This window comes from Cyprinus carpio, chromosome B13 (assembly GCF_018340385.1).
Source record: "Cyprinus carpio isolate SPL01 chromosome B13, ASM1834038v1, whole genome shotgun sequence".
NCBI classification, from domain to species: domain Eukaryota; kingdom Metazoa; phylum Chordata; class Actinopteri; order Cypriniformes; family Cyprinidae; genus Cyprinus; species Cyprinus carpio.
The window spans coordinates 27885447-27902488 of record NC_056609.1 but is presented as its reverse complement, the minus strand read 5'-3'; the positions used below and the strand labels follow the sequence as shown (position 1 = coordinate 27902488).

Genomic DNA, 17042 nt, shown 5'->3' with positions numbered 1-17042 from the left:
TTAAATATGCAAAACATGCTGGAAACTGAAGAAACTGCAGGACCTGGAGGATTTTTCTGAAGAACAGTCCTCAGTTTTTACAGTTCAGAACAAACAAGGGACTCATGAAAAACCATCACAAAACAGAAAGACAGTCATGGATCATCAGGTAACCACACACAGTATGAAGAACCAAGGGTTCACAAACTTTTGAGTGGGGTTATTTTAATAATTTCAGCTTTTTTTTGTCTTTTGGACTAAATGTAAACATTATGTAAAATATCTTATACAGGATAGTACTAAATAAAAAAATAACATGCATTTTGTATGATCTCTCTTATTTTGATAAAATTACTTTTTCACAGATTCTGCAAGGGGTTCACAAACTTTCAAGTGGCACTGTATATGTATGTATGTATGTATGTGTATATATATAAAATTTCCAGTTTGTTGATTTCTTACTAAAGTGTGCAAACACAGCAATTCTGTAATATTCTGCAAATAAATTGTTGCATTCCCTAATATTTCCATGTTTTCTGCACTTGTCAATGTAAACTAAGGGAAGACTGGATACTTCTATTTAGTTATTTTCCTAACTATCTTTGTGTTTGCATTGTGCATGTTGTTCTGCTGTGCCAGAAACAGTGGATAATTTAAATAGTAACAGAATAAAATGTGTACCAAATACTTAGTTTGGCAATTGTAAACCTGGTTTGTTTTGCATGCAGCATTACATCGTTTCAAAATGCTCATGATTCACTTGTGACTTGTGCCACTTGTGATCAAACATTATTCAACCAGACTGTACATGAAATATACCACAGAAGAGACTAGCCCGTGCAAAAGAAGAACTATAGTGCTTTTGTTCTAGTTTAATCTAAAGTGTTTGTGTACATTTAGAGTCTGATAGTGTGGTCTGAGAAGATCCCAGCCCTGTGGGTTTGACCATCACAAGCCCATCCCATGTGGGCGTGGCTTCCTAGCTTTACCCTGAGGGTTCACTTCAGTAAATACACAGCAGAACAACTTGCTCTCTCTGCGCAGCAGACGCAAGAGAGTGAGCCTCGGCGAGGAAGTGCACTTAAGAAGACACCGAAACAAAAGACACCATTCAAAACAATCCTGTGGACCTTTTTCGCACAGGATCTTATATGACAGCTGCTCTAAACTACACAAATACATCGAGAGATTTAGAGCCATCGATTGCCTGCTATTGGAATTGTGTTTTTATTATTTTCACTTTTTTACAACACTTTTTTTAATCTCTGGATATTTCGAAATTTACCCTTCGTTTTGTTGTCTATCGCTAAGATGATGCGTTAACGCGTTTCGCCGCAGCGGATATGTCTGACACGTCCAGGTGAGTTCATACGCGCGTATCGTACAATATGCCGGCTTTCTTTAGAACAACTTTTTTTTTTGCATTTTTTATTCTTTGCACAGCATTGTCTTTCAGGAGGGATTGCATGTTAATAATTTACGCGTTTTAACATTTGCTCGCCGTGATTTAAAAGCAATGAAGCTGTTTAGTAAAATCGGAAATTTGTCAAGATCACCTTGGATTATTTTTCGTGTTGATATTTTAAGATAGCAAAGCATAACGCGCAAAAAACAAAGTTGCGCGCCGCGGCGAGGGTGAAAAAAAGTGAAACTTCAGATGCGCGTTGTCTGCTCGCTTTACGTAGCGTCCAGCCAAACAATGTCGCAAATACAACAAAAGTTGAGATGTAGTAGAGGAGTCCACTCCCATCAGTGGCCCATACTTGTTGACATTTAACCAGAGTGAATAATTTAACTGTTTGCATTGGGTAACGACAGGCACCTGTTTGCTTTGTTTACTTTTCCGTTATACACTGAAAAATAAGTCAAAATACGATGTTGTTGAAGTTCTACAGATGTAAGCCAGGCGATACTCTACCAGCGTGTATAAAAGATATATTTATTCGCGCTTTACTTTCGAAATAAGACTCGAAATGTTCCCGGCTGGAAACAATGGCGGATTAAAAACGTGCCGTACGACACGTATCCTATGTTTTATTATTATTGTTTGTTTCTTTTTAACGATATAGTCTAATCTGTCGGGCTGTTAGTCCCGCAGAACTTTGCGCTATTGTCTGCTGTCTGTTTGTCTGAACACTTGGAGGCGTCGACGCGCTCCTATTAATAGGAAACTTTGTTTTGGTGCGCATATTGTTTCGCCGCCGCGCTCTCCTTGAAAATAAATCGCTATAAAACTCCGCGCTCGTTCAGCGCCGATGGCTGACAGTAGAATATTGAGCACGACGAGTTAAATTAAAGAAAGAAAGGCGTCGCGATCGCGTTGCGTCAAACAACCCCGCTCGTACAGTACAGTATTCATTACTGTCAGTAAAATGCTGACTTTGCAACTCGCTGACGAGAGACATCGAAGCAAGATGTAAAGAAAACCGAGGAAAGCAACTGCGATCTAGTCGCGTGCGTGTTTCTAGCTCGCGCTGCTCCTACGGACTTTAAAGTAGCCTACTTATTAGTAGTGACTAACAAGTGCAGGGGCAACAAGTACAGCGGTAGGTGATACTACAACAGCACTGACGGAGTTTGTTCTGTTTTTATTCTAGCTTGTAATTGTTGTGTTTTATTTCTGTATCTGCCGCTGTTTTGTTGTGTTGCTCCGCGGTTTGTACAAACCGGCGTGACTGACGAAGCTGAACTGCTTTACGGAGAACTGCGAGATGTGTTTTCATTTTAAAAAGCGCGACATAATAAACCCGTCTAGACTAGAAGGATTAAACAAAGTCGAACGCGTGTAGATTCCGATACAGCGCGGTCGCGAAGTGCCGCGCGGTATTCGACGCGACGCCCTCGCGCGTTCTTGCGTTTCATCCCAAAATGTACACTGTTTTGCTGTAAGGAAGAAATAGGAAGTTGAAGTGGAGCTCGCTTGTGACGCACTTCGCCGGTTGTGTAGCGTTCGCTGCCAGCCGAATTTCCAGACGCGTGCTAATCGTCACGAAATAGACGGGAAATTCAAAACCCCCTGCCAACAACCCACACAATTTCTCTTCGAATCGCTTGCAAAAGACAGTAATGATTGTTTTGTTTGTTCTGCAGAGAGCAAACGCTGGCCAACGGCCCGGCCTCGCGGGGAGGCGGAGAGAGCGCCGGTGGCGGAGCGGTCTTGCGCACCGAACACTTTGACTTCCCTCAGCCGAGCGAAGGGGACCCGTTAAGGGGAGGGATTTCCATGTCTAATAGTCACCAGTCGAGGTCACCGATGTCCCGAACCTTCTCCAGGTCTTCTAGTGGCTATTTTTCCGTCGACAGCGATTCTGTGCCAAGTTCCCCGCTAATGCCCAATATTTCCGAAGCGCAAGACGACCAAAATGATGGTAAGAGCCCCCTGGAGAGAAAAAAGGCTCTATTTTGTGGTGTGTAAACACGACACTTACGCGACGAACAGCGAGGCATCATAACGGTTTTCTTTTAGTCCGTTAAGAATTTGATCATTTAAAATTTGAAGCCGGCTGCAGTTTTCCCGCCCTTGTGTGACTGAGCTTTGAATCACACGCGCGCTCTTCTATGTTTTGACGAAATTAATAATTTATATTTATTGATTTTTGATCATTTAATGGCGATTAAAGTAAATGTTTCTTTAAATTGTCATTTTTATGCTATCTAAAACAGTCTCTGTTCCCAAGGTCAAGGGACAGTTTTATTTTTGGGCCCCTGGGGGTCAGTGGACAGATATATAAAACAGATTTTCTTTAAAAAAAAAAATTTATATTAGTGAAAATGTAATAGATTAGTTGTATGGTATGCATGTTAAATCAAAGACGTTGCCAAAGAAAATCTAGCCATATTATATATGTTAGGGGTCCGAATAGAAGAGGGGCTCCCTGGGTCTGTGAAGTAAAAAATAAATACATACATAAAATAGTCCAAATAGACAATGACAGATTGTGCAGGTGAAATAAAGGTGCATAAAAATATTAATAGAGTCACATCTCACTGTTTATGAAGTCATCCATTTAAGTGCTTTGGATGTTTAACTTGGCTCTCAGTTTTTCACATTAGCGCAGTGATAAGCATAATGTTTTGATGCTTGGCAGTGCACTTGTCTCGAGAATCTCTTCCAGAAAGCATGTTCTTCTCATTTAGGAGCAGCACAGATCTGTCTAAAGCCAAGTCGACTCATTCGTCTTTGTGAAAGCTGCTCTAAAAGAAGCAACCTGCATTTCCTCTCTGTTAACATCAGATTGTTCACGCATTTTGTATTTTGAAGCATGCGCTTGCACGTGCATGAGCCTTCAGCCTGGTTCATTCACAATATCTTGCAAACCCGGTGCACCTGAGACACATGACCACAGCGTGTGACCCATCTTCTCATAATGCCTCAGATAGAGTGGGCTGATTTGCCTGTTGTCTTCTTGTTTACCTTCACTGTCACCAAGGCCTCAAGAAAGCAGTCAGAGACCTTAGTGCATGCAGTCAAAATAGACTAGTTTGTCTTTTGTGCAGGCTAGACATGAGATCCAACCATCTCTGTTTTCCCTATTGAGAGCCTGGAGATATGAGATGGCGATAATTGTCTTCCTGTAGCCACTCTTAATGGCGAAGAGAAACAACAATAACTTATCAGGGCTCTCATCTGTTGCTTTCTTGACAGGAGAGTTCCTCTACCAGTGGCCTCTTGTTTATACCTTTAGCTGCTGCATTGTGCTGGCACAAGGTCTTGCATTTACATGTTGGAACTCTGTGCCCTTTTTGAGTACCTCTTGTGGGTCAGACGTCTTATTCTGTCCAAAGATAAATGAAGACGCGGGGATAAACAAAGCCAGAACTGAGCGCACAGTCATCTGACCACTGCAGTATTGATTTAGACGTCCTCATGTTGTTGGTGATGTAGTTACCGTGTAGTAAAGGCCCGAGAGAATGAGGTGAAAGTGTTGACTAAAACTTTGAGTGATATTTGAGATATTGTCTGGTTCAGTTCATATAGGTCTAGCGGAGTTGTGAAAGGAAATGAGTATCCATTGGTCTTAATATGATTGAGCATGAGAAATAACAGTCAAACAGCTTCTCGCTTGAGTCATAGCACGAGATCAATTTGAGTTCAGACAGAATTTGGGTGATATTAGCGTTTCGCCTCATAACCTCAGCTATCGTTCAGCTACTGTCTTAAACCGACAACTCGTAGTTTTAGCACTGTTAACTGTGGAAAAACCAAACCAGAGGTTGCAGTGGTGGTTTGTTGGCACCAATCGATGGCATGCGATATACAGGAGAAGAAGTTTGTTAGAAAAGTTGCATCCTGCGTGGTCAAATAGTGTTTATTTTTTAATGAAATTAAGCTTATTTGGATTCTTTGTCATGGCTTTCTATGTGACCGTATGAAGACAGTGTGAACTCTGGTTCTAGAAAGAAGAAAAAAAAACAGTAGATGGATGAATTGAAATAAGAAATGTCTTGATTTGTAGTTGTTTTACTGCTTGTTTAAAGTCCATCCTCAAGTCTCTAAATATGACCCGGCCCTTTTTCTTAATCATGGCCTTCACAATTCAGCTGTACACAAAATCTTGTTTTCATAATCTTTAGCCGAAATTTAATAACTTTAAACTGATATTTTCAGATGATGTCACAAATGATTCCTATTGCATTGCAACTTTTCAAGATCAGATTTTCAGAAAATCAGATTTATCTGTGATAGACTCACTTTTACTTTGGACATTTTTTTAAGATAAAAGGGATTATGTGTGTATATATATATATATATATATATATATATATATATATATATATATATATATATATATATTATTCATTTTTAAAATCACTTAATATTAGTATTATATTTTTTAAAAATGTTTCCACTGTAAAAAAGGATTTTCAAAAGTTGTAAATGATTGGAAGGATTATTGCGATGCATTTTACAAATATATAAATTTTTTTTATAAATATATGTTTAAATTCAATGTATTACTTGCCATTTCTTATTAATTGTTATTGAATAGCAGTTTTACTAGCAAATGAAAATTGTTTCTACACCATTTTTGTGTGTGTTTTGTACTGCAAAATAAGTTTTTTATATTCTTTATTGCAACTGCAGTTCTCAATTAAAAAATTAATCAGATTCATCTTTGATAGACCTACCTTTACTTTGGACATGAAGACATTTTGTTAATGTTTGAATCACTTTTAAATAAAAATAAGTATTTTTGGATACAAACTAATTTTTGCTCATATTGCTCATTCCCTATCATTTGAGGTTTGAATGTCTTAAAATTGAATTCCCTTGTATTTCTCAGAGGTATGGTTTGACGAACCTAGCCACCAGCACGTGCAGATGGCAGCACCTGTGGGAGCCATGGGGCCGGAGATGGCGGTCGCTCGGGAGCTGCGGCGCATTGGAGACGAGTTCAACCGTCTGTACTGTCAGGGGGTGAGTAATACTGAGGTGACACCATAGGATCAAGTGCAGGAGATTGATGATGATGAAATATTTTCACTCGCTAGAGCAACGGCTTTCTTTGTCTGTCCAGGGGAGCTGGTTTGAATTTGCGTTTGGAAGCCACCCCCTTGCATATCAGAGTATAAATCAGGTGTTGCAGAGAGGAGCGTGCATACGAAAGCGGCATCGCAAGTCTCTGCAGATCAGGGCCTTAATGAGGGAAATGTTTACTCTGTCTCTGTAAAGGCAGCTTTATTTTCATAACTTGTATTTCTTAATGTTGCATCACTTCAGCAGCAGTCAAGAAATCAAGGTTCTTCATAAAGAATCAAGGCTGATATGGTGTTCACACTTTCATCTTTCATCTCATTCTCCAGTACTAGATTCTACAATCATCAGTAACCATTAGTCAAGGGATTTATGATCACTCTTTGGAGTCCCACTTTTATTTTTATTTTATTTTATTAGTAAAAATAACACAGTAGTAATACTGAGTCATATTAAAATTAGCACCACTATATATGAAATTTGTCAAATCAAATCAGCATCAGGTATTCTGCTTAATATTCATACTGCAATTTCCATGCATTGATGAGCAATTATTACATTAGATAATATAGTTATGACCTTGTTAGATTAATGTCCAGGGCTGTATGACTCAAGTTGTGTTTATGTGTATTCCTTATGCAAATATAGCCTTGCCAGTACAGTATGCCCACCTTTGGTTATCTATTGAACATGCAAACTTGTTTTCACTGTATGGTGATGCTGCTGGCTCTGATAAGATTCAGTTATTGTATTGGTTAAATCTGAGATAATTAATACCTCCGTTGAAGATTTATTGCCTTTCACCTCTTGTACTCCAGTACTGTGTCATGCTTCCTGTTTGGGCAGCTGTCCAGTTGGACGCAGTTCTGTCTGGTAGTATTTGTGTTTATTATGTTGTGTCAGACCGTACGCTCTCGACTTAGCGACTAGCAAATGTTGCTTCTTTGAGCATTTGAAGTTGAACAGCTTCTCGTAGCCACTCTCTGTAGGAGTGTAAACAGACAGAGTTTTGATTGAGGTCGTCTCTGTGAGCTCAGCATGCAAATAGAGCCTTATCTACTCCGGCTATCGTTGTCTGGTTATTGCTGCGTAAAATTACCTTAGTCATTGTTCAAGTGAGCAAGGCCTGCAAACCTCTCGAAAGATATACCTGTAGGCAAGAGCCCAGACGTGCTCATAAACAGCTCAACTGTACATTTATTAGTGGTGCTTGTTAAGGCAACAGTTACTATTTATTGCTCATACTTGGGGTTAAGAGTGTGAACAAAAGGCTGACATTATGTTTTCATAAATTTCCATCTTCATACATACATATACACCATTTTTTCCATGCACCACTCATTCAGAAGTTTTGTAAGATTTTTTTTAAACATTTCTGAAAAATGCTCACCTTGGTTGCATTTATTTTATCAAAAAAAAAAAACTTAAAATAGCCGTTTAATAGCCTAATTTTCAGCATCACTACTCCAGTCTTCAGTGTCACATGATCCTTCAGAAATCATTCTAATATGCTGATTTGCTCCTCAAACACTTATTATTAATATTGAAAACAGTTGTGCTGATTATTATTTGAAAAATAAAATCTTACTGTCCCCAAACCTGTGAATGCTAGTGTAAATAGGATCTGTTCTTCATTTGATTGTTAAGCGATGTCTCATACGTCACTATGCCTGTGGCAACTTTTTGTTTTGTTTTCAGTTTTTTTTTTTCCCCTTAAAATAATATCCTTCCAGAACAATCACATGTTTTCAGAGAGATATGCTCTTATAGAATGCTGCATGACGCATTTACTGTAAACAAGTGCACTTGATTCATCAGTGATTCATTGTTGCGTGTCGTGTTTGCCTGGTTCTCCAAACACACCCTGTAGCCTAATCAGAAGGGACGTTCAGGTTTAGGACCCCAGAAGGCCATTTTAAAGCAAAAAAAATAGCTTTTAGGCTATTACTTGTACCAAGTAAAGAGTTTAAGAAAATAGCTATAGATTGAATGAATGAAGGGGCATTAGACAGCTACTGTTGAACTGGCCTGAGTGTTTTTTAAAATCACTATTTCATAATACTTTTAAGCTTCCTTGTATATCCAGATCAGAATGGTGAAATAAGTTGCAATTACCTTGTTGCAATTTTTATTTCACGGCAGAAACAAACAAACAGAATTGCCATATGAAAGCTCTATTCAGAGGAGAAAAAGTCAGAATTGGGATGTAAACCCAGAATTCTAAGAGAGAAAAAAAAACAGAACTGGGGTGTAAGCTCAGAATTCTGAATAAACGAGTCAGAATTTAGGGATGTAAACTCAATTCTTAGGCAGCAAGTTAGAATTGTGAAAGGTAAACTCAGAGTTCTAAGGGGAAAAGTCAGAACTGTGGGAAACTCAGAATTCTGAAGAAACAAGGATGTTAACTCCGAATTCTTAGGAGAGAAGTTAGAATTCTGAGTTTATTTTAGTTCACTTTAATGTTTGTTTTTTTTCAAAGCATTTTAAGCAATCTTGAAGTCCCCTTTGGAAGTACTGCAGGTGTATAATTTTGGTCATTTTACACGTTGAAATAATACAAAACTCAAAAGTAATCTTGAAGCACAGTTAAGAGCGGATGCCAAGTCCATTCAAATGTTATATCCATTTAATGAATCACAACAAGCAGCCCTAACATTACAGGAGCGTGTGCGTGACAACAGCCTCGTACAGCGTCTGCCGTGTTTCAGAAGACTCAGGAGGAGCAGAATTCATCCCAACCCCCCCCTAAACCGCCCACTTCTCTTAAAGACTCAGGCTAATAGCCCTGGTGGAGTTTCTAATAGGCCGAGGGGTCATCTGAAAAGAGAGGGAGAGAAATGAAAAGAGGGAGGGTTGCATGGCAGCGCTGTATGTGTCTGGGACAGCTCAGCTTCAATTATGTTTACCCTGCGGTTAGGCTCTGGGCTCTAATTATGCAGCGGGTCAGTCTCCTCAGCGCCATAGAGACGCACTCGGGCCGAGCGAGAGCCGCTCACTGTCAGGGTCAGAGAGGAAACGGCCTCCCAGCACTCCAAATGGAGAGGTTGGACTCCTCGCTTTTGTTTGTTTCTCTTCTCACGTGTCTGTGTTTGAGGTTTTGATGCTCCTGTGTGTTAGTTTGTTTAGATCAAGTTTGTTTGACCTCAATACAGCGAATTTTGGAATAACTGATTGGAAAAGCTGTCAATGAATTGAAGTACTTCCACATTTGAAATGTCGGATTAAACAAAAATCCCGAAAAATCCATCAAAAAAAAAAAAAAAAAAAAAAAAAAAAATATATAAAACATCTAACTCAATGCTACTATATTCCAACTAGTTTATACCAAGTTACTAAAAGGTTGAAAAAAAAAAAAAAAAAAAAAAAAAGACCAAAAATTTGGATATTTCTCAACCTTCAGTGGTTTGTTTTGGGTTTTGATGCTCCTGTGCGTGTTTGGATATTTAGTCCACATTTGGTTGACGTCTATATGGTGATTTTTGTCAAATTTGACTTTATGAAAAAATGCTATCTTCTCTAGCGTAAAACACATTTCAAAACAATTAATGAAAAAATGCTATCTTCTCTTGCGTAAAGCTCATGTCAGAACACTGCTATGTGGTTGCTAGAGTATTGAAAATGGTTTCTAGGGTGTTGCCAAGTGGTTTATAGTGTTTAACTTAAGTAAATTATTTATTATTATTTTATTATTTAATAAATTATAATGTAGACCAGTGGTTTTCAACCTTTTTAACCTTTCTGACCCCTATTTTCCACAATATTTGAGTCCCAGTGAGTTCCATTTTTTTGTAAGATTTTATAAGGATTAAGGATAAGTATTTTTTTTGTAATCATTCACAATTTCTACTCAATATTTTAGAGCTTGGCATAACTAGGAAAAAAAATTATCATTTCTGTAGAAATGCCAAAGTAGTTGTGTAATTTGTATTGATTTACACCCCCTTTCCAGGTCTAGAAATCACACATTAAAATTATGCTTAATGACATTTATAATATCCTCAAGTCTCTAAATATGACCTGGTCCCTAATTCATTGTAAGTTTATGAATTTTTTTGGGCTTGTTCTATTCTTCGCCAGACAAAAATTTAAATTTTTCTCTTAGAAAAGCAATATCACACCTCTCCCACTCAAGACGCTCGATTTGAGGTATTAGGACGAGTTATGTGCCTTATAACGTCTAACACTTTGTGTTAGGGATATGAATAAAGCCCTAACAGTAAGTATGAGGAATATTAATAATGATGCTTGGCACCAATAAAAAATAAATTAAGAAAGACTTGAGCAATCAAATCTCTTTTGGCAGACTTGTTTATTAAATGCAGCGGCGCAAGAACTCAGTGTGAGCTTTCCGTTCAAGTTCCTCTCATAAATAGAAAGATAATCAGAAACTTCAGCTGGGATTTATTGGAGGCCCTATAATTGTCCTGGATGTGCAGCATTCTCCAGCGCTGGCTCTGATGGAGGAGTGCTGGTGTGACATGCTAGCACTCTGTTAGTAAGCACCGAGCTAATGCAGAGCAGATGTCTGGCCACAGAGCTGCTTGTTGTTCCAGCGCCGCTAATGTCTGCATCTCGCCCTGCAAAATCACACATGACGGACCTTTGTCAGCTCTTTGCATCAATGCTCTTTTGTTGCAGGCCTCTTCCCTGGAGAACTGGAACAGTCCAGGGTATTGTAGCTGGTGAAGTTTCTGTTGAGTCATGCGGCTACCTCTCAGGAGATGATTGCATGCGTTTATGTCCGAACATGCTGCAAACTTACTGTCTCCCTGAGGGTTAGTGCTGTTTGAGTGACTAGCAGTAAGTCAGAACCTCAACTGTCCTTCCTGGCGCAGCTGAGATGAATCATTGGATGCTTCATCGAGTAGATAAAGATGCTTCAGTTGACCTTAAGGTCTGTTCACACCAAAGAAGATAACTGTTTAAATTCAGTGAAAATCAAAAAAAAACAAAAACACCGACAGCCAATCAGAATCCACCGGACTTTAAAGAGCTCGAGCACAGCCAATCAGAATCCACCTGACTTTAAAGAGCTTGAGCATTTAAAGTGGCAGATGACAAAACTACGGCGCATGCTTATGTTACACTGAATATTATCGTGCATTGGTGTGAACACTTATATTTAATATGATATGGATGAAAATGTGCAAGGGCTAGAAGTACAGTGCATTCAGTATTTTTTGTTGTGTAGTTTGGTGGTAAATTAAATATTAAAACTCTGTTTTTTTTGGATGTTAACTAGATTAGAAAGACATAAAATGGCTTTCAATTATTGTGCCCTTAGGAATCAGTCACAATAAAACCAGGAACATGCATTAAACTTTTTTTTAAATAATAAAATTAAATGATAATATATATTTTAAAAAAAAAAAATTGGAAAAACTTTACAACAAAGCCAATTGTATCAATTTCATTTTATTTTAAGTAAATTTAATTATTTAAAGATTAGTTAATAAAAATACAACTATTCATGCAGTTATTATAGTTAACTAAAACCATTTTTAAAAAATGGTTCACAAAAATGTCGTTCATAAATGGAAACTTACTGTAAAGTGTGAATTTTGATTAAATATAAAGTCATTGGTGTGATTGAAGTCCCAAATTCTGCTTCCTCTGCATCTGTTTGTACTTTCCTCTCATGTTTTCATGTCATTACACTGATTCTCACAATTATACACATCCCATCATACGTCTTGACACTGCAACGTGACGTGCAGCTAATATAGAGTATTTACTTTGTTGCTCCATGTTTTTCTATTTCGTCAGTTTGTCACATGCTATTACTCCACATAAAATGAAAGCACATGCACTTGTGTTGCATTACATGCATTTTACCAGCTCTGGCAATAGCGGACCAACCATCTGTGAATGTATTAGCAGCTCACTACAGTCTGTGAGGGTTGTTTTGCTGCGCTCTGGCTTTGTAGAGTTGTGGCAACTCTTTTTCTTGCATGTGGTCCCTGGGTTTTTTTCCACGCCACACTCCATTGTCCCTGCAAGATGAGTCAGGGATGCCACTCTTCTTCTCCCATACGCTCTCTCTGTTTGTCCCCCGTCCCACAGTACAGATAGGACTCTAGATAAACACCATCTTTTGTGTCAAGATTGTTTTTAAAGCTAACAGTGACACAATTGATCCCAGATGGAGGAGGCGAGAGCTGATCGGTGTCGACTCAGCCAGGCTGAAATAGTAAATAAGTCTGGTGTTTTTCCGCAGCGGCGCATAAGCGAATTGTGCCTGATTAGAGGGATGCGCCTCTGTCATTTTACTCGATCTGCAGTGTCACGCTGGTTTTGAAGACACGCTCACCACATCACAACCAAGAGCCTTTTCGTGACCCGCTTCAGTTGTGCATGCAACACACAACTGCTCTTTCGTAACAGCATATGAACAGTTATGTAAACTAGTGATAGACCAATAAATCTGATGCTGTTTGGCTGTTTTAGGGTCATCGTATCTGTGTCCAATTAATGGAAGCATTAAATCTCCCTCCAAATTTTAAAACAGAAAGTTCCGACTTAGAATTCTGATTGTGTTTGAAGCGGTTTTAAAATTTTGCCATCCTTAAGGGGCTTGTAACACACTTAAAATGTTTGATTACAGTCAGATAAAAACAATAATTTGTCCTTTTTAAATGTCATGTAAATGCTTTAGTGCAGTTGAATTCATGCCAGTGGTTTTTGCAAATGTGGACTAACAGATCTAGTATAAAATGTGTATATAACTCGGCTTCGTACAGCAACAATGCATGAAATATGAAGACAACTATTGTATAAACTTGTCTTAAACATAGCCGATATGTTCAGAAATATTATAAAATAATAAAAATGTTAAATATTTATTAACCAAAATGAAGCCATTCAGTTTTAGTAGTCAAGGCAGTTCAAGTTCAAAATGGCAAAGTACTGTATAACACCAGTAGTATTTTAGCCTATCACTATCATGCAAACATTAAAAATCAAACATACAGTAGTAGTTCTTTACAGGTTTTTCATTGCACTGCACTGCTTTTCCATTGTTTTTCTGTGTATTCATGTGCTTGACGGACATGTTTGACCATCTAGTCTTGTGCAGCGTCTCATGCATGAAGCAGAATTTTGTAGCATTGGTGTATTGTCAAAATGTATTAAAAATATTTAAAACTTTGATTCCTTGATAAAAAAAAAAATAAATAAAAAAAAAAAGTAATTCCAAAACATAATGTTTGAATTATCACCCACCCCTACCTGATATGCGCATCTTATTTCATGCAACAGCAATCCTACTCTCTGTTTATCTCTACTGGCCATTGAAAACCCATATCAGTAAACAGCACTTCTTCAGATCAAGCTTCCTGCATGTATAAATCAATATGTGGCACTTCTTCCTCTCTGAAATGCCCCTTGTATTCGGTTCACCTAAACTCAGTGACCTCAGGAGTTATTTTGTAGTGGAAATCATTGACTCGCAGTGATGCGTGGTTTAGCGTTGACTCACTCAAGTCAAAATGAACGTCATGTGAAAATATGCAGCTTTTGAAATGAGCGTATCTCTTTGAAGCACGTTCGGTTTGAGCGCCACAGTCCCACTGACTCATGATTCTCTTCTATAACCACACACACACACACACACATGGTAAAATCTTCCTCCATTTCACTCCACTTCCTCCTCACCTGTTTCCTCTGGCTGAATACACAATCCTTCCTTGGGCACGTTGTGATTTTTGGCAGGGCTTTTACTGAATTAAAAACTGTTTTTTTCACTCTCTGTCTTTGTTTGCAAAGAAAGTGTTTTATGACAGGACCTAATTTAGACCCCATGCAGGTCGATTGTATTCTTAGACGCACACCTGCCTTGATTCAGTGATTTAGTTCATTAACGAATGTGTGTGTGATAGCCAGGTGAATCTCATAAAATGGGTCATTTCACCCCAAAACCAAAAGAAAGAAATAAACTAGATTTTGCATAAAGAAAAAGCAGGAAAAGAAAAAGGTCTTTTTTTGTGGCATTTAGTATTTTAATGTGACATTATTAGCATATATATATATATATATATATATATATATATATATATATATATATATTTAGATCTATATATTAGAATTGAAAATTGTGAAATGAAATTACATTTTGGCATAAATAAAAGGCCTCTTTTAAGACCTTTTTTTACATAATTTTTCTGCTTATTTTACTCTGTTTTATACTGCATATAATTGTATTTGTGATACAATTATTTACATAAAATATTATATAAATCGTTTAGTTATTTTGAAACATTCGTGTTTAGATTTCTGGGCTGAAATACCAGTTTTTATGAGATTCACCCGGCCTATTGATAGTTGCCATTTGAGAGTAGATTCTTATCCTGGAGGTGAGGGTCACGCCCCGGCCTGCTGTTTTTCATCCTCCTTTCATTCTCTACAGGAAAGGCTTTTTTTATTGTCTTTTTTTCTGGCTTGTAGAGTGCGTTTCCTCACGAGTTCCTGCCAGTCTCCTGGGGGAAATGCCCTCGCTGCTTATCGCAGTCATTCAGCACGCCGGGTGAACGCAGCGCAGCGCTGCAGGCCAGAAAGAGGCCACCTGGTTCAGGTCAGCCGCTGCCAAAACTCACAGACTCAGAGATCACCGGATAACCTGGCAGCTGCTAGATCCTGTATTGCATTTGTTGTAGATCTGACCGGCGTAAAGATACTGTAAATCCCTCAAAGCATCAAGGTCTCAACATGGTATTTCATGTGTCAACATGGTGCAGAGTGTCACGGTATATGCTGAAGGACTTACCTGGGCGGCTCTTTACTGTAAAGATTAGCAGCTGCGAGTCAGAATGATTTCAGCATGTGCGTAAGTGCGCTAATATGCGTCCAAAAATAGTAGATTAGTAAGGTAAACACTGTTATTTTTAGCATTTAGCTCCAAATTCAACCCCTTGGAAATGTATGTAATTAATAGATGCACATAAAGAAGAGTTAGTGTGCTATGCTAAAATGCTTTTATTCAAGCCAAACCCTCAATTTAGAGTCACATCTCTATGTTTATGTGCCCTTTACAGCTGCAAAATGCAAAATGTATTATTTATATATTTGATATATATTATTTTTATAACAATTAAAACGAATGCAATGTAGCACTGCGGTGATAACGTATTGTTGTAAGCCAACCTCTCAGCAATACATTAGCATAACTCTGGTTCTCTCAATGAAAAGCCAATAGGATTTTCAGGTGGCTTATGAGTTATTGCAGAAAATAGGCTCTGTGGCCAACAAAATAATCTCTATAATTTTCACAAAGGAACACAACTTAATACAAGCTTAAATACAGTGACCAGAAGTAAAAAGCTAAACATAGGCTTTAAAAAAAAAACAATATGATACCATTTAGCTTCTGACGACTCTTTCAGTCTTTATATATAAAAATTTTACCTGAAAGTTTGAGTTGCATGACAGGATTTTAATGCTTTTTTGGCCTACAAGAATATGCCATCCCTAAAGGATACTGTCAGCAGCGGTTGTCTATTTGCATTGTACTATTTGATTTTAATAACATGATTCTCAATTAAATGCCTTGTTTTTCTTTCCTCCGAACAGGCCGGTGCAGGCGGGAACAACGCGGTCCAGCTGCACGCTCCCAACGAACACGCCATCATCATATGGATGAACGACCTTATCGGACGTGTAGTACAGTTTTTCCTGCGAAGGAGATGATTGACACATTGAACACCCAGCAGACGCGTAGCAGACATGTAGCATCATACATCACCCCCTCACCTGACTGTAAATATGTACATAATAAGGGATAACAGCAGTGCTGCTCTTCCGCAACCTTTTCGGGTTTCGGCGTACAGTTTTGGACCTGTCGGGATGTGTGCAGACCTGGACGGATACATAAACCATCCATAGACTGACTCACAGCAGAGTTTCCTGCGTTCACCTGGAAAGCTGAGCCATTAGATGCTGTGTTGACGTGAAGGTTTTTGTTGAACCCCATGTGGAGTGTGGAAAACGTGCCTTCATTGCCTGTTTGCCCTGGACACGTCTCTCTTTTTTGTCTTTACCCTGTCTTTTTCTTTATTGCTTTTATATTTATTTTCACTGTATTTAATTTGTACATTTTATGCATAATATCATGAACGTGGACGTTAGTCGATCAAGTGATGATATTAGTGTTTCTGCCTGTCCCTTGTGTGTTCATTGGCTCCAAGTTTGCACTTGCGATTGGTTTGCATAGTCTATACAAATACAAACCCCAAAACAGAAAATGAAGTTAGAATTTTAATAAAATTGCAATTGAAGACATGACCGAAAGCATCAACAATATTTAAAAATTTGACCTATACCATTTGCATGATTATTTACCTTTAGTCTGTCTTTTTCTTGGATTTTACATCGGAAATGCATTTTCACTTTAAAGCCAGATAATTAAAGTCCTTTTCACATGACTCACATTAATCCCAATACATCAGGAAACTTTGAAGCACCGAGCTACTGCATTGTAACCTTTTTTACAAATAGGAGGGACATGAATATTTATTAGGTTATATGATGTTCACTCAGTAGTCTGTATAGTGATATACTGAAAGTCGTATTAGTATTAGTTATAGTATGGCTGGCC

General features: G+C 38.2%; 1 protein-coding gene and 1 long non-coding RNA gene across 2 annotated transcripts; one reads left to right on the top strand and one right to left on the bottom strand.

Annotated features, from left to right (window-relative positions):
* The first annotated feature begins 981 nt into the window (after positions 1-981).
* LOC109100390 (bcl-2-like protein 11) lies at positions 982-16869 on the top strand. Its single transcript, XM_042737546.1, has 4 exons — positions 982-1339; positions 3070-3347; positions 6264-6397; positions 16019-16869. The coding sequence occupies exons 1-4, from the start codon at positions 1323-1325 to the stop codon at positions 16133-16135; spliced, it is 546 nt and encodes a 181-aa protein (XP_042593480.1). The 5' UTR covers positions 982-1322; the 3' UTR covers positions 16136-16869.
* On the bottom strand, positions 10749-14383 carry LOC122139480. The gene is made up of 2 exons (XR_006156340.1): positions 14108-14383; positions 10749-11372 (listed from the first exon to the last, which is right to left on the bottom strand). It is a non-coding gene; the product is annotated as an uncharacterized LOC122139480 (long non-coding RNA).
* Positions 16870-17042: the final 173 nt, after the last annotated feature.